The sequence below is a fragment of the Podarcis pityusensis genome (genome assembly GCF_964106645.2).
Source record: "Podarcis pityusensis genome assembly, chromosome: 5".
In the NCBI taxonomy this organism is placed as follows: Eukaryota; Metazoa; Chordata; class Lepidosauria; order Squamata; family Lacertidae; genus Podarcis; species Podarcis pityusensis.
In genome coordinates, this window is record NC_138032.1 from 43,308,603 (window position 1) to 43,327,005 (window position 18,403).

The following is an 18,403-nucleotide window of genomic DNA, read 5'->3' on the forward strand; positions in this document are numbered from 1 at the left end:
CCTTGCATTTTCAACTGTAGTTCCTATACAGAGCAGCCCACAGGCAGATCAATATTTACTAAGCCACTTTACTATTCAATGTGATCTTAAAAGATACCCTGGTCTTCCATCCCCCAAATTACTCATGCCAGGGCATCTAATTATACTATACTCCATTGTACAAAGCAACCACTAGCTGCACTTTTGCCATTAGACCCAATACATGACAGAGTTTCATCTTGGAGGTGTATAGGACTAGCTGAAAACCTAGAGGAAAAGGTGTGACAATGGCAACACACAAACCCGAGCTTGTGCTTCCTCACTGTAGAGAACAGGGTACACACGTAAGCTGCCCTGGAATTACATGCAAATCCAATTATACATTTAAGGTCCCTGTCCCCCTGCTGCTTCAGATCTCCAATCTCTTGCAAAGCCAACTTAAAAAACCCCACACACAACAACTTACATTAACATGCTGTATTTTACCCTCGCCACCAGAAATACTAAGGGTGCTATTTGTAATTGTATTCTTTTAAGAGGTTTGTTCTCTGCAGCTGTTTTCTGCTTGCAGTGTATTTTGTGTAATCAGCACATCATCATAAATACATTGGCTGTTCCCCTGAGGGGAGCTGTCAGTGTTTAATTTACAGAACAACCTGGCCAATGTGAATTCTAACGCTACAGCACTAAGGAAAGGAGTTACCACACTCAGGAAAAAAAAACAGGTTTCTATGAATTTTTATATCAAGAGCTGGTCCCAGGACAATTTAGGTTCAGAAATAGATTATTTTAAAAAAGCTTTTTGCACAGTGTATGAAATGGATTCTTTACCACTTACAACTTAACTCTCCCCTACAGGCATTAAGGGGACTTGGACTTTCTGTAGAAAATAACACGTTTCGGTAAACGCCAACCAGCAGGAGGCAGTGAGGCTTCCTTAAAAAATAATGTTTCACTGAAATTAATGAATGATACCCATGCCAAATACTATTCCGCTAAATGATGGAGTAATAAGGTGCCTCAAATTTACAACTCATGTTTTACCTGTAGGTTCCACAAAATTAAGACTGTATTCTTGAAGGGTAGCACTATAAATATACATTTCAGATACCCTCCTTTTAAAAACTGCTTCATGCTATTTATTTGGGATTGGTAAATTAACGTTTCAGCTTAGTGACACACAGGTTTTTCAGAGATTTCTCTTCCATAAAACCCTACGCAAACAGAAACCTGGAAACTGTGTTTGTTGATGCACCATTTGAAGGGGGGGGGAGACGTATGCACCTAAACCTAAAGCAACATTTGGATGTTGAAAATTAATCCAACAGAAATTTATTTGAAGCAAATTTGGGAAAGAAATCCCATACATTTAAAACTGTGGCTAGTGCCTAAGAATCTACACCCAAGCGAGTGTGTACAGGGCCTAGTTCTCACTAAATTGGTAAGCTTATGCCTAGACTGTACCATACTAAAATTGCCTCCACATAGCAAATCAGATGTTAGGAGAAGGATTCTAGCCCGACCTTTTCCCTGACATGCTTGTGTCCAGTGTGAATGGACAGGGGATAGAAGACTGTATAAAGTAGCATGATTCAGTCATGTGAGGCCCACACTTGCAGTCTGCAGTGGTACGACGTCTGAAAGAACAAGGCCTAGTAGTAACTGCAGCCCTAGGCATATTTTATAAGAAAAAAGTACTACTGAACTCAGTTGAATTTACTGTATTTTAAATGTTTAGGGCTGGGTTGAAAAGGAAACCATCAAAAGTCTGAGTCATTCTGATTCTAGATCATCCCACAGAATGAATCACCTATTAAAGTTCTACTTGAATGAATATCTCAGCAAAGCTCAATTCACAAAAGTTTGGAACTGCAACTTCAGATTTTCATTGACCAACTTAGTGGTAAACACAGAACAGTTGTAGATTTACAATGCTTTATACTTACATTGTCCATAATTATGACGTAAAACTTGTAGAAACAAAGCTTTACCATTGCAAAGCCTCTATTAGATCCATTGAAAGATTATTTTGCAAGAACCATTAATCCAAGAAATAGCATTGTGGGAATTAGCAGAATTTCCCATTTCACACTGCAATTACTCAATTATCTTAAGTAAATCCATAAATATATTTAGCTATTTTTGCATCAAAACCAACAGCTTTGAAGACACAGTCCATTAATAAGACAAGTGTGACTATATTTATAGGCTGAAAGGCTCGGGAAAGTATACTGTGAAGGGGTTCACTGACACCTAGATCTCATCTGCAAGAAGAAAGCTACAGTTTACCCACATTTATCTGTACTTGTTTGGAATGAGGCATGATGTCAGTACTATATGGAACACTAAATCTGTAACCAACCATGACTTAAAAGGAAGGACAATTAAGCGTTATCAAAACTTTCAATTTGTGGTAAATTTAAATTTTTTAATCAGTTGTTGTTTCATCAAAGATATAAGGAAAAGATACTCTTGCAATTACAAGCAATGTCTTTAGCAAACACGTTAACAGAATGCTTTGGTACTGGCTTTACTAGCAGGAAAACAGGGTACACCTATTTCTGCGTTTCACAGGAGTTTTCCATGTAGCACATGCCAAATCCATTTTCCGCTATGAAACATAAAGGAACTGAGAGCATTTAAGGTGATAAATATTTGCAAGAATAGGGTAGTCTACAATCTAAGGAAGTACATGCGGTGCAGCTATGTTTTAAAGGCAAGGGCTTTTTAAAACAAAAAACTGGTGTAATCACTAAAGCCCACTCTCATTACTGAAACGTGAAGTTCAAAAAAACTTGTGCTGGAATCAATGGAGCATCAATTCTGCTACTCCTTCCTCATGTTAAAAGGACAAGGTGCTCTCTCTTTCTAGCAGTTGCACAGTACCACCAATGACCATTAGGTAGCAGCACAGTACGCATGATCTCTCCACATGAATCTCCCTCCATTCTTTTCCTGCACAGCTTTGCTTTTGCTCATTTCTCTCTCTCTCTCTCTCTCTCTCTCTCTCTCTCTCTCTCTCTCACACACACACACACACACTATAGCTGGTTCTAATTCAATTAGCACAGTCTGCAACTCCAGAAAAAGAGTAATTCAATTAGTGCATTGTGGGGCTCTGCAATACCTCTAAGCAGATGTTCACCAATCCTCGGGAACTCGGAGCTAGCTTTAAGAGTACCTGTACCCCATCCGGTTGGCACTACATATGTCATTTGTCAGAATAGCTTTCTGACTTCTAACAAGGAAAGAAGGAAATCCACTCTTGTGGACACAGGAGGTTTCCTTTTAAACACGATCAAGGTCCCCTACTAGCAAGCCCTTTGAATTCAGCATCTCAGGAAGAACAATGCATATTATACAAGGCTGGCAATTCATGAAGGGTTGAAACGGGGGTTATTCTATTGGAGAAGCCATCTGTACATTACTGGCTCTTTGTAATTGGTGCCAATGCTTGTGTGGTGTGGAGGATTTCCCTAAGAACAGGGCCCATTTTTACCATTACATTTAATGCAAAATTTGTAACATTAGGGTTGAATTCAACCAGGTCCTACTCAGCACAGACCCAATGACCCAAACTTAGTCAAGTCCATTAACTACTATGGGTCTTCTCTGAGTATGTGTTGAATACCATGCCTAATGTTGAAGTGATAAACATGTGCGAAGTGATCAGGAACATGCTAGTTGGAGGGTGGGGCAGAGGTAAAAAACTATGAGCAAAATTTTACTTTTTAGAAAAGACACACTTTACAACGTTGATAATATAGTGCATGGCTGGTCACTTTGATAACCTCCTGATGTTTTGGACTAAACTCCCATCAGCCCCAGCCAGCATAGTCAATGGTCAGGGTTTGTGTTTTTCAACATCACTCAATCCCGAAACAATTATGTTCCTCTCCTTCTTCCAAACAGCAGCTTATCTATCTTGGAATACACTACTTTGGCAAAACTGAATACTACAGAAGATACCCTCACTATGGAACAACATATAATGTGGAACTCTTGTTGTGAGCCATGTACAGAGGGACATGGGTGGCGCTGTGGGTTAAACCACAGAGCCTAGGGCTTGCCAATCGGAAGGCCGGCGGTTCAAATCCCCGCGACGGGGTGAGCTCCCATTGCTCGGTCCCTGCTCCTGCCCACCTAACAGTTCGAAAGCACGTCAAAGTGCAAGGAGATAAATAGGTACTGCTCCGGCAGGAAGATAAACAACATTTCTGTGCGCTGCTCTGGTTCGGCATGCTTAGTCATGCTGGCCACATGACCCGGAGGCTGTATGCCGGCTCCCTGGGCCAGTAAGCAAGATGAGTGCCGCAACCCAGAGTCGTCCGCGATTGGACCTAATGGTCAGGGATCCCTTTACCTTTTATACAGACAGTAGCCAAGGTCAGGGAAGTAGCAGCAGAGATCAGTAGCTTCTGTACAACTTTTTGCATCTTCAGTTTTTGACACAAACACAGCTTTTCTTGCAACATATAACAAGTTATGCCAACAGATACTGCAGGGTTTCCTGCACTTGTCCTAGCTTGGCAAGAGTGAGAACTGAACAGGAAGGAAGGAAGGAAGGAAGGAAGGAAGGAAGGAAGGAAGGAAGGAAGGAAGGAATCCCACCCATCCCCACCCCACTAGAAAGTGCTAGATAATCACTTGCTTGCAGTGTACCTTTCACATGTGTCATGTCTCCCTAGTGAATTTCAGAGAGGGTAAAAGTAAAGGGTATAAACCTCCCCCCCTTTTATTATTCTTTAAATAGCACAGCACACACATCTCAACTATAGATTCCCTCGGGCAATGTATTCATTCATTTTGCTCTATAAACTCCTGTACAGCTAATCTTTAGCCACCATGGATATGTTTAGGTATGAATATCAAACTGCTGATTTCGTTTCATTTCTGTCCTTCACAGTTACTACTTTCAGTTCTGCCAGGGAGGGAGAGGGGTTTGTGGGGGGAGGAAGAAAAAAGAGAATCTCCCAGCCTGAAGAGTGTCCCTTTCAAACTAGGACCATTGCTTAAAACTGAGTGTCACAGACTATGGCAGTTCAATATTTCATAGCCAATACAAGGAATGAACACCACCACTGCAACTTTAAATCTTGGTAAATCCCCTATGTCAGCCTCTCCCTCTCATTGAAATGCCAGAGGGAGCAGCAATCAGAGAGGAGATGTTCAACGTGATAGAGGTCAGGACACCAGTGGATCAACGTACCAGAAACACGACCTTGTTTATTTTTTTCTCCAGTATTATTGTTTACAGGGTGCTTTGTTCATGTACCTTGTGGTTCTTAGCTAAAAGATGAAATTACAGCCCAGGATGGAGCGCTCAGGCACACATCCAATTTGTGTTTCCATCTCAGAAAACAAAAAGCTTTGGAGGCCCTCGGGCTGCCATTCAAACTTGGAGAGGCTGACATTTTTAACAGCATGAACCAGAGACTGGCAGAGGGAATGATCGAATGCATTTCTAACTTGTCAATCAAAGATCTCACCTCTGCTGTCTTGTAAACAGTTGGGAGCCACCTAAGTACATTCATAAATGGGGGACAAGCTAGCCACCAGCTAGGGGGCTGAAGCCATGGGCTTTTGCTGCCAGCCCTCAAAATTAAGATTTGGTTTTATAATCTCACTGTAAATATCCTGCAGGTACTTTACTAGAACCAATGGAGCAGAACTAGAGTTGAAAATACTCTATGGATTTCAATCCACTGTGTTTCTCCTAGGTCAATGGATCTTCTGACTATGGAGTCATCTTGCTTCCAATTATGGGCAGAAAGCATTCTGTTTATCACAACGGGTCACTAAAGAATTTCTTCAAAAGATTATTCACTACTATTGGAGCCTTAGAAATATACACAGCAGAACATGGGGCTTTTTTTACAATCAGGTGGCATTTAATTTTACGGAATAAAATGAACAAACAGCCATATGCCTGTTTAGTCTGTGATACACCATTGCAACAGGGATTTGTTGAATATAAATATGCACAGGAAAAAGTACAATAGCCATAATCACAAAGGAATATTCTACAAATTCAGAAGAAAATATAAAATATGAAATATAATTTAGTACTGGACTCTTATAATTCTGCTTTGCCACTTTCATAGTATCCACTATCAGTTGGCAGGATGAAACCTCCCTCACCTAAAAGCCTGTTCAAAGTGCAAGAGCCCTGCTGGATCAGAACAATGGCCCAACTGGCCAAGCATCCTGTTCTCAGAGTGGTCAACAAGATAGAGCAATGATTCTGAAAGCATAGACTGTAATCAACCTTTGCAATGAGGAAAGTCTTCAGCATAGCTTCTCAGCATAGCAGAAACTGTGGATTTCACTTCCCCTTTGCGGATTTGAAGCAACAGGTGGAGCTCAAGCAAATCATCTGACAGCTGTGTTTCTAGCTCTGTTGTTTTTGCTACAGTTTAGAATCTCTCTGACCTTCCAAACTGGACAGTAATTTCTTATTGCCTGCTGCATATAAGCAGATTTCCCTTTTTAACCAGAATATACTGGTACTGCAAATAATGCATATACATCTAGCTTGTCACAGCCATCTCTGGAAATTAAAACACACATATAGTTTTGGCAGGAACAAAACAAGCAACCCAACAGGAAAAATGTGTCATTAGTTTTAGCAGACAAGCAATAGACTCAAACATGCTACCAAATCCCTTACCTCTGAATTCTAGTTTGGGGAAAGTATAACCTGAATTCTTTCAAACTGTACATATCAAGGAACAAATGTACTGAGGAAATTTAAATTTGGCCTCCATTTCTGAAAATGAAAAAGGATACACCCTCGTCTTCCTATTCCCTACAGCTTTGCCAGATGTCCGGAATACTGAGAGGGTGCATTCGGAGTCCATCAATGCCAAGTATTGGCTCAACTAGGAGAGCTGCTGCAGAATGATCTAAGATGCGTCAGCACTATTTTCACATCACTCAAGGCAAGAAGCCAGATTTAAAATTAAGTCAAATCACAAGTTCTTGGCCACAAACCTACGGACTCATCCAGCTGACTGTCACGATGATTCATGAGCCTTAGGAGCATGCTGGAGCAGCTATTCCATAAGGTTCCCCCAGGTGCTGGTACTCTGCACTGCTATTTCTACAGAATATTTATTGTTCTGAAGCAACAAACCATGCCTATTTTTCTTGTGAGTCTACATATAGTCACTTAGGTCCTCACAACTGGCTAAGATCAGCTTCCAGGATAGCCTCCTTATACCGATCCTTAAATAGTCACCATGGTACTATTTATTTCACGCATACCTCTAATTCAGTGGTTTCAAAGGCGTGAGCTGGGATTATGAAGAGTGGACCAGGATTAATATCATTTTGTAATATTAATTAAATGCCAAGTCTGGTGTAACTGAAAAAGTTTGAGATAAATTAAAAATATGGGCTTAGTAAAAACGGGTCCAGTGTTAATGCTGTGTAGAATGTTATAGAATTCCTAGTAGTGTCAAAGCCCAATAAACAGGACATAAATGTGATCAGCCTAGAAATTCTCTGTTCTTGTCTATGGGAATAACAATAAACCATTTTTTTCTTCTGAGTAACAATCTGCCTGTGAGGGCTCTTTGCATGATCTGGGTGTCCATCTCTCTGTAACCATGAATACTGACCCCCTAAAAGGCATGAATTGGGAGTCTGTAACCCTACTTCAAGGACAACTGCCAACACTCCTATAAATTCTGAAAGATTTTTAGCACAACAGTTTTATATGTAGGTCCCCATGACTCAGCATGAGGTACACAGGACCTTTTCAGTTGTGATGAGCCTAAAGAAATATCCCCCTGAGAGAAGGCTGCTTAACTCCCATCTCTGCTTTCCTTTTGACCAACAATGAAAACTTTGCAGTTCCACTGCCCCTTTGGCATTTGTATCTGCTGATCTGAAACTGTATTTTAATGATCTGTTTAAAGTATTGCTAGATAGGAAAGCGGGATGTAAATTCTTTGAAAATATAAGTCAGCAAGAAACCTGCTGAAGGATTTTTTTGTTTTGGTGTTATGGATTGGAATTGATGGTTGGAATCAAAGACAATTCTCATGGATTCTTCTTATTTTAAATGGCATAATTGCTCTCATCCTCTAATGCATATGATAATGTCTGAAAGAACAAGCCACACACATTTCCTGAATAGCAGAACAACTTGGCCACCTATAGTCCAGGTAAATGAAAGCCTAGATCTTTTTTTGAAAGAAAATAAGAAAACTGGTTTTGTGAACTAGGGGGTGGGGACTAGTGAGGAAGCCCCTGAGCCTCAGTTCCAAGAAACAGAAAAAACACCACCCATAAGTACTTAATGTAGGTGGGAAGAAGCAAAAGTTAAAAGACCAAAGTTTGCTGTTCTGCTTCTATTCCCGCCCCCCAGCCCTACTTTCTTCTATAGTATCACCACTTTTTCATGCAGCTAGATGGAAAAAGTACGTGCACATGACAGCAGCAATAGGCCAGAGACTCAACTGGCTTAAATACAAGTTACCAACTGTCAGTGTATTCCTATCCATATTTAATAATCAAATACATACCACCTCCACCACCCCCTAAATGTAGAGTAGTAAAATTAAGGCATCAACTGTAGTACATCCAGATCAAAGTGAGCAGTAATAACCAAATCTTGCATTTTGGGCCAAGCATTCTTACTATAGCTGAGCAAAAAGTTTCCAATCCTATCTGTATCTGACACTGCTGCGTTAGCGGTCAACTGTGGTTCTATACAAGATGTGGATGGCATTTATTAGTCTGGACAACATAAAGGAAACACAACTATGAAGCAAATACTACCACTATTACTACTACTAATGGAAAAGTTAATGAAAGCAAGCAAAAGCACAAGCAGGAGACACACCCAGAGAGAGAGAGAGTGAGAGAGTACCTGGAAAGCTGTGAGTGCGCCAGTCCCTGGGTTATAGAGGCATCGCAGCGAGGGCATGCTGTCCGCCAGGTTGGAGCAACCCAGCCACAGAGACCGGGGCATAGAGCACTGCAGAGAAAGGACAACTATGAGATGGGACTGTATGAAACAGGATGGCACAGATTACAGGAACTTCTGGGGCCGACGTTTTCAGAAGAGTTATAGCTGACCGTAAGAGATTGGAGTAGCTTCCACATATCCACACATTACCAACCTGAATATTCCCTTTAGAAAAAAGCAGGAAGGGAGGGTGGGAAGGCATAGGAAACACAACACACATGTCATGCTTAAGATCACATCAGCTCAATTAAGTATCTTGAAGACATGTTATACCATAGGTCACAAGAATTTCCTAATGTAAGGTAGTCAATGCTTTTAGTGGATTTTTAAGCAATTAATTAACTGATTAAAACAAGTTTTACTTTAGCTAATGTAGGCATTTATCATGCCAGTCCCTTAGCCATGGTGTACGACTTGCTCTCCATTGTACAAATTTGTCCTTCTCTTCCCCACCAGGTCTTAATCACAGCTAGTCACCATCATGTCTACAACTACCGTATTTACTTGAATCTAATGCACACCTTTTTTTGGCCAAATTACGTTGCAAGAATTAAGGTGTGCATTAGATTCAATGGCACATTTACATTAGCCAGCAAATACTTTTTTGGTTTCAAGGTTCTGAAAACTGAGGTGCGCATTAGATTCGATGGAGCATTAGACTCTAGTAAATACAGTAGGTTAACTGTAGCTAACACTAAGGTTTGCTCCTAACCAGGGTTTAAAACTGACTGAAATCATGAGCAGCACTGAATAAAGTTAAAGTTTGTGAAGACATTACTGGAGTCAGGCAGCGGAGGAAGGATGAGATTACTAGTTCGCCTGCAAAGGCTCCTCTAACTCTATGGTTCTACAAATGTAAGGATGGGAGCATATACCATATTTTTCTGTTTAAAAGACTAGGTTTTCCCCCTAAAAAATAATGTCCAAAATTTGGGGGCATCTTATACACAGATAGATCTCCACCCCCCCTTTTCTTAAATCAGAGTCCCCCCCAAATAGGAGGCGTCTTATACATGGGGGGCGTCTTATAGATGGAAAAATAGGGTATATTCCATTGCCTGCTCCAGCTTCCTTAACCACAGCCAAGGGATGGGCAGCATTATGTGTGTACTAGCTCAATATGTCAACTTAGTTAATATTTTACATGGTATTTAATGAAGGTAATAGTTCCTGTTAACCAAATGCCACAGGTAATTTACTCTTTGGAAAAGTGCCTCAAAGATATTGCCTGTATAAAGAGATTCACGCAGATGTCACCTGCCCTCAGCACGCTGCATCCTTTTCTAACAATTACAGATATATCCATTCATTACACCAATTAATCAATTAATATTTTTTGCCCTGCTCTAAGCATAAGGGCTCCAGTTCACCTGCTGTCTTTTCCCATGCAGAGTCACTATTCAGCATGGGGTGAATAGTTCTGCCATGTAAGCAGAATGAAGGGTGGAAACGTCACACTGCATACAAAGGGAAAGGGGAGGAAATAGAATGAATTAGTAAGAAGATTGCAAGGAACCTGCAGCAGTCATATGGTTCAGCTGGCCTTGCTTAGATATTTTTTGGCAAGAAGATTTTTCATCTTTCTATGCAAACTAAAAGATGTGCAAGACCACCAGAAGGGGGGAAATTTTCTATTTTTAAAGTTACACCTAGTTTTCAATAAACTGCACTGGTTTGAGTGAAAAGTAAAACTTTGGAAATGACACACATTTTTAGCACCGAATGGACTTTAATATGAGAACCCTCTAACATTTATTGGCCAAGCTGGTCATATGCTGACCTATATATGGAAGGACAGGACCATGAGAGATTAATGACTTGAGATTTTGCCTGTGAATCTTCATCTGAGCTGTATTTTTTTATTTTTAAAAAGGTATCAAAGGGAGTGGGAAACAAACAGGTCCACAGTTGTCTCTGGTCTATCCCAGCTGTACACCTGTCTTCTGCTCTGGAAGCCTTCCTGGATTTAGGTCTTCCTCCCACTCCACCAACCTTGCCAGCCTAATGGTTACAGGTCATTTAAAAGGTGTCAACTGCTATCTGAAAATGCCTTAGAATAGGCCAGGAGAACCTGCCGACCTCCAAATATTGTTAGACTCCAACTCCCATCAGCCCCAGTGAGCATGGCCAGTGATCAAGTATGAGGGGAGTTGGAAGCCCAACAGGACCTTGAAAGCCACATATTCTTCAACCCTACCTTAAAGCAAGTAGAAAACACACATTTAAGTCAAGATTCCAAACAAACGTAATTAGTTTGGAAATAGTTGTAACTACATCAGAAATGGGTTCAGAAAAATAAACAAATTCAAGGCCCATGATCTGCAGCACTGTGGAAAAACCGAGTTATTCGATAAATCACCATTTTTAGACAAGTGCTTTCTATGTCAACTGTCTGAAGTTCCTGATGCAAGAGAGGTAGAGCAATTTAAACCCCCCAAGCAAACTGCTTGCTAGTTTTTGAGGAACGCTTGAAGGACAATTCATTTTTAAAGGTTTTTTTCATTAGACACAGCATATGTAGCCTAGTCTGTGCAGCTTGCATGATACCAGGCCCTACATTTTCTTTGTCTCAACCAATCAAGTAGGCCAAATTTTAATCATTAATATCAATTAATCTACTTAGGCTGCAATTCTGTGTACATTTACCTGGAAGTTAGTCTCACTTATCAGAGGGAAAAATACATGCTATAAAGCTTGTAACCTTACTTTGCACCTTGTTTAAAAATTAGGTCAAACGGGAAGACCAAGCCTGTCCATCCAAAAAACAGGGTAATTTCTAGCATGCAGTTGTCTCAAATAAATTTCTCAATTAAATTTCTTGGTGATGAGGGAAATCTGAACTACCCATCAACTATGTACAGTGGTACCTCTGGTTACGAACTTAACTCGTTCCGGAGGTCCATTCTTAACCTGAGGTACCACTTTAGCTAAGGGGGCCTCCCACTGCTGCCACACTGCAATTTCTGTTCTCATCCTGAGGTAAAGTTTTTAACCTGAGGTACTACTTCCAGGTTAGCAGAGTCTGTAACCTAAAGTGTTTGTAACCCGAGGTGTTTGTAACCCGAGGTACCACTGTATTACACAATCCACTCCAGGTTACAAGGCCTGTCGGCTATCAATATTTTAAGAGTTCTGTGGCTTAAACTTCAATTTGAGAATTGGCACCGAGTCACCAGTAATATCAATACTCCACAGATTGCAGAAAATGTGAGCAGAAATACTAGAGAGCCTGATGATCCCAAAGATTCAGTAAGAATCATGTGGTTTCTTCCTTTACAAACAAAGTATGGCCTTCCCTCTTTGTCCTCATAGCAAAAATGCTGCTCCACACTGATCATCTCTTGCCTTGATTAGTGAAATCTCCTTCTCTCTGGTCACCTTAATCCACCAATATCCATCTACTGCAAAAATTATTCACATATCTCACCACTCCTTAAATCCTCAAAAACATCCTGCCTGCTTTTTGCACAAGCTTCTTGTTCTTACCTTCAAAACTCGCCGTGGCTTTGCCTTACATTTCTGTATGCTTTTATCCTTCTGTATCCATCTAAACCCTTGACTCTTCAAGTTACAACAACCTTCTTGCTTCCTGAAACAACTCCTTTTCTCCTTCCTGCTCCTAGTACTGGGAACTGCCACCAGAGAACTTACATGAGGATCTCCACCCCCAATTTCTTCCTTCAGATTCCTCTTTTAAACTCACCTCTTCTGTGATGCTTTTGGGACAATTCTTTATGCTTAATACCCTACTTAACCGACTTGTCACAGTGCTTTTTTCTGAAATTCATTGCCATTTGACCCCCACAGCTTACAATTTTCCTCTGTACACCCACAGGCAAGCCAAAGAGAACACATAATACATTTGATCATGTGGCCTCTGGTCTACAAAAGCATATGCGGTAATAAATCTGTTAGCCTTTAAGGTGCTACAAGATTCTTTGTTCCCAATAGCCTACTGAAACAAATCCAAAGTGTGTGTGTGTAATCGCATATTTCTACCTTGTTCATCTTTCCCTCCATTTCCTTACTCTTCATCTGTTGCCTCCCTTGTGTCAATTGTGAGACTGTATGCCCCTTGGGGTAGGGACCTGTCCTCTCATTCTCAATAAAGCAAATGTAAATAGATGACACTCAGTAATAATAAGCCATAGGGAATTCCCAATCCTGTACTCCAGGGGTGGCCAACTCCTGAGAGACTGTGATCTACTCACAGAGTTAAAGCCTGCCAGTGATCTACCCCCTTTGAGGGGTTCAGGTCAAAGTTGTTAAGCTTTTTTTAGGGAGGACGAAAGCTCCTTTTTGGGGGCAAATTTAAATGTTGGGGCAGGGCAATTTAAATGTTGAACTTTTGGGGGGGAGCCAAACTTGTTGATCTTCTTTGGGGGGAGCCAGTGATCTACCACAGATCTCCAGTGATGTACTGGTAGATCACTATCTACCTGCTGGACGTGCGTGCTGTACTCCATACCACCAGCATATTTATTCACCCTCTCCGATCTTTTTCATTCTGAAAACACTTTTTTCTTAAGAATGGAGGCAGTTTTCCTCTGTTGCATTTTAAGAGTCAACCTAAAGTAACACAGCTTTCTTGAGTGTTACACCTAGAGTTATCTGCTTTGCAAACTCCTCACTTTGGTACATGTACTCTCTGCTTGTAACACACTGTGCTCTATAAGATAAGAATAGGTGAGTGAATGGACTGTGTCTTGTGTCTCAAATGCAGGGGGAGAGCCAATGCCATTTTAGTTTCTTTCCATGCTAAAGCTTCAGAATATGCACTTGTTCAAATATTCTTCATGACTCTGTCCTTAGATGCATGCCACATACAACCTGTGTTTGCCACTGCATATACATAAGATGGGGAGCTGTGGCCTATTCAGCTTCATTGCACATTTATCTATATAAATACATACAATGGGTGTATACAAATGTTTTTACATAAACATACAAAATGTGGCATAGCCCTTAAAGGAAACTGAATTCTGCTCATCCTGTAAGATACCCAAAGTTTGTATGAAGGAAATCAGTATCACTACATGGAAATAAGTACACAAGAATCCTGAAAGTTAAAGGTAAATACATATACATATACATATAGCATATATTGGGTAACACTGTTTCTTCCATCAACTAATTCATACTCTTAGGTTTGATGCAGTTATTCATAATTTTTGTCATATACCTAACAAAATTCATATTTACTTCAAGAGGTATGGCTTTTTCTTTTTCTTCAAAGGAGGCAACATTTATTATGTTTTAAAAGACCAATCTACGAATGGAAAACGTCATTCCTGTTCTTGCCTTCCACCCAAAGAAAGCACAGGCTTTAAATTGCTAGTGGTGTCTGAAAAAAGCTTATTCACAAACTCAAACAAAAGGCCTCAGGTGTTTCAACAGAAACACAATGTGTGTAAATCAGAGGAGTGACCCAACAGGACACCTTCATTTACTGCCTCAGTGCTAAGAAAGCTCAATAGGCACTTCTCAGAACTCCTGGTCAAGCTGTGTACTTCAAAAACTCACTACTGCACTGACAGCTCCACAAACAAGGGCCACATTGTTTATCACCGAAATAGTGATTGACAGTATCTCCTGCTTGCACCCATGTCAACTACAGAGTAAAAAACCCCAAACAAACCAAAACCCAAAAGAAATAATGCAAACCACAGTATGTACAGAGTTGCTCATCAGGGAAGGAAGATAATGGAATCAGTGTTTCTATCCTACTGCCCTACCCCAAATTGTTATCACCATTTGATCTAAATTATGCTGTAGTCTCTCTCAGCACCTTTTAGACCTGGTCCCCACACCTGGTCTAAATGGTGCTGAGGAAGACATTGTGCCCTCCAGATGTTGACAAGCTACAACTTCCATCAGCCCCAGCAAGCATGGCCAATTGCCAGAGATTATGGGAGCTGTAGTTCAGCAACATCTGGAGGGCCATGCGTTACCCACACCTGAGACCCAAAGAGGAATCAACCTCTAGAACAGGGTGGTCCAACCTCTCAGACCAAGTGGGCCACAAGAGTACATCAACACAGAACCCAAGGGCCACACACTGAATTAAATTTCAATATCGTACAGTTTGCAACATGGTTAATATTATTTAACATACACAATTAACTTATATACTTGAATACAGTGGTGCCCCGCAAGACGAATGCCTTGCAAGACGGAAAACCCGCTAGACGAAAGGGTTTTCCGTTTTTCAATGCGCTTCGCAGGACGAATTTCCCTATGGGCTTGCTTCGCAAGACGAAAATGTCTTGCGAGTCTTGAGATTTTTTTTCGCTTCCCCCCCTTTTTCTAAGCCGCTAAGCCGCTAATAGCCTTTTAGCAGCTAAGCCGCTAAGCCTTTAAGCCTTTAATAGCCGCTAAACCGCTAATAGCGCTAATCCGCTAAGCCGCTAATAGGGTTGCTTCGCAAGACGAAAAAACCGCTAGACGAAGACACTCGTGGAACAGATTAATTTCGTCTTGCGAGGCACCACTGTATATATAATTAAATACCAATGTGTGAAATTCGCCAGGCACCGGGTGAAGATGCAACAAAGTGAAGATGCTTCAACTCCCTCCGTCATGTTACCTGTTAAACTGGAAGATGGCTGTTTGCAGCTGGGAGTCTGTTCTGACGTTGTAGGCTCCCTGCAAATGTTAGAACCCTACCAGTGAGAGATGGTTGCCCTCCAACTCACAGAGGACAACTGGAATGCAACTGATGGGACATGGCAAACATCCCTGCCCTCATTTCCTCTGCTACAATTAATATCATGTGGCAGAATGAAACCCAATAGGCCTCTTGTTGTCTTCCGCAACTAGTGAGGGAATGAATACATAATTTTCACAAAACAACCATTTCTTTTTGAATCTTTTTTATTTATTTAAGCAAGAACATATACTTCAACAACATAAAAGAATACATAAGAATAATGAAACAAAAATTACAATGCACTACAATTACATTAAAATTAAAACATCCACACCCAAAAAATGCAAACTGGGTTGTTTCATTCACAATCCCTGGGAAAAATAATTATTATCCTTGGTGTTGTGGGATAGTAATTTTTCTGAAAAGATTTGATATATAAATATCAGGATGTCCTCCAGGTCTTACAATACTGTCACTTACAGCTGCGAAGACACTTAGAATTCAGTATAGTAGCATATTTCACAAGAGCCGTTTGAACATTGTTAGCATTATTAATGTACATAAAATAAATTCTTGCCACACATTTGAAAATGAATCTTTTTTTGTTTGTCCACTAGCATATCTTAATTTTGAGTTAATTTTTCAGCAATGGCTATGAAACAGATTTGACTATAACATAAATCCTGATAAACCTTCTTGTGATAACAATCCTGGGGGCTAGCAAAAAATATAGAATCAATTATTCGTCCAAACCATCTTCACTTGGGCTCACCCCATATGCCCAGTAATGCTAACAAAGGGATTGGTATCAATTCCTCTTTTGTTATTAAATTAATTTCTAGGAACACCATCTCCACAAAAGCTGCTATGGCCAACATTCCCAACCTAAGTGGAAATACTTACCTTTTTGTTTCTATCAGCACCAGCATTTTGGGGACAGACTGGGGATATTATGTGATAAAATCATTGATTTATAGTGCCACTAAATATTATTTTAAGAGCCTCTTTAGTTTGTTCTGAAGTATTTTTTCTGTCAGCTTCCTCTTGTGCAATACACTATTATGCAGACTTCTTGTGCTCCTTTAAGGAACACAATCTACATCTTCCATGCAGGAGCACTTTTCACTCTATTTTATTTTCTAAGCAAAGGATTCTACATGGAACGGGTTCCAATTTCAGAATTTCCAGAAACTCATTGAAGTTACTGTTGCAGCAAAAAAACAAAAGTCATGTAGCATCTTATAGTCTAGGAAACAAAATTGTTGGTCTTTTAAGGTGTCACATGGCTGTTGGTTTTTATAATTCGCACTGTACTTTTACTATAACAGGCTAGCATATATATGGATGATATTAGCATTCTCTATCCACACGTCATTTCTATTTCAACCATGTTGAATTCCAAGGACAGCTTCTCTCAGTCACTACAATGGTATGCAAGACATTAAATATAGTTACCAATTAAATACAGTTTTTCTTGAACTCCAACTATGTGCAAAATGAAGTTAGTGATGTTCACTCATATCTCTACCAGCAAAGAATGCCCCCTACTTTCCCCAAGTGCCTGAACTAAACAGCAATTGTCATCTTAAATTTATTTTGTCACTGCACTGCTCAATTTCCTAATCAAAGAGTACTGCCAAAATTAATTTGGAGTTCAGACTACCCATCCAAACTCCTATATCACCACAACTTGACCTTGTATTCTTCTGCATTCTCTCTGTCACGGGATAGATAAAACACGACAGGGCTTTTCCTTGTCTGACAAAATTACCCTGCCAGGCTTAGCTTATCAAATTAGTAATTATTTTGGCTCCTTTCAGCATGACTCTTCTATGTCAAGACATTTTAAAATATTATTTTGTAAATTCCACTGAGATATGAGTTGCATCCCTCGTGTGTGAAGCTTCACGGGGAAAGGGAAAAGCAAAACTTTGAAGAGCATCTTGTTGTATAATTATAAACTATCATCCAAACCTCAGTTGCATAGAGACCACAACTTTATGCATTTAAGGATGCATTTAACCCTTTACAGTCTTGCCTCAAAGTAAAACTACAATCCTAAGCACACTTACCAGGGAGTGAGTCACACGGAACACAGTTGGATGTAGAATCATAGGCCGGATTCAACTGAGTTCCACTAGTGCAAGCCATCACTAGGTCTTCTGCTAGCACTACAAGCCCTTTTGCTCTTCACTCCACCCCCACCCCCAAATTGGGCTGGGGGAACCTCCAGAACAGAAGAAGAAGAAGAAGAAGAAGAAGAAGAAGAAGAAGAAGAAGAAGAGTTTGGATTTTATATCCCGCCTTTCACTCCCTTTAAGGAGTCTCAAAGCGGCTAACATTCTCCTTTCCCTTCCTCCCCCACAACAAACACTCTGTGAGGTGAGTGGGGCTGAGAGACTTCAAAGAAGTGTGACTGGCCCAAGGTCACCCAGCAGCTGCATGTGGAGGAGCGGAGACGCGAACCCGGTTCTCCAGCTTACGAGACTACCGCTCTTAACTACTACACCACACTGGCTCGCTGGGAGAGTGGGACTGTTCTTTCTGGAAAGCTAAAAATTGCACTGATGGAATCATCTCTTTAGCACTACACTGAATTCCTCCCATACGAATTGGAACAGAACTCTGTCATCTAGGCCAGCAACCTGCTGATGAAGGAACAAAATGACTACAGCATCCCAAATAGATGGCAATCCAGCCTCTGCTTAAATTAAAAGCCTCCAACAAAAGGAGAGTCCAACACCTTTCAAGGCAGCCTATTCCTCTGTTGAACAGCTCATACCATCAGAATGTTTTCC

General features: G+C 40.6%; 1 protein-coding gene across 8 annotated transcripts in view; it reads right to left on the bottom strand.

The window, feature by feature from the left end:
- Positions 1–18,403, bottom strand: part of BTRC (beta-transducin repeat containing E3 ubiquitin protein ligase) — a 126,563-nt gene that overhangs the window by 85,870 nt on the left and 22,290 nt on the right. For 4 of the 8 annotated variants that reach the window (XM_081007072.1, XM_081007074.1, XM_081007070.1 and 1 more), the window contains one exon: positions 8,858–8,965. The exons of the other annotated variants lie outside the window; for them this stretch is intronic. In XM_081007072.1, the coding sequence (XP_080863198.1) occupies positions 8,858–8,965 (108 nt within the window). The remainder of the gene's footprint in view (positions 1–8,857; positions 8,966–18,403) is intronic. 8 annotated transcript variants of the gene reach the window in all.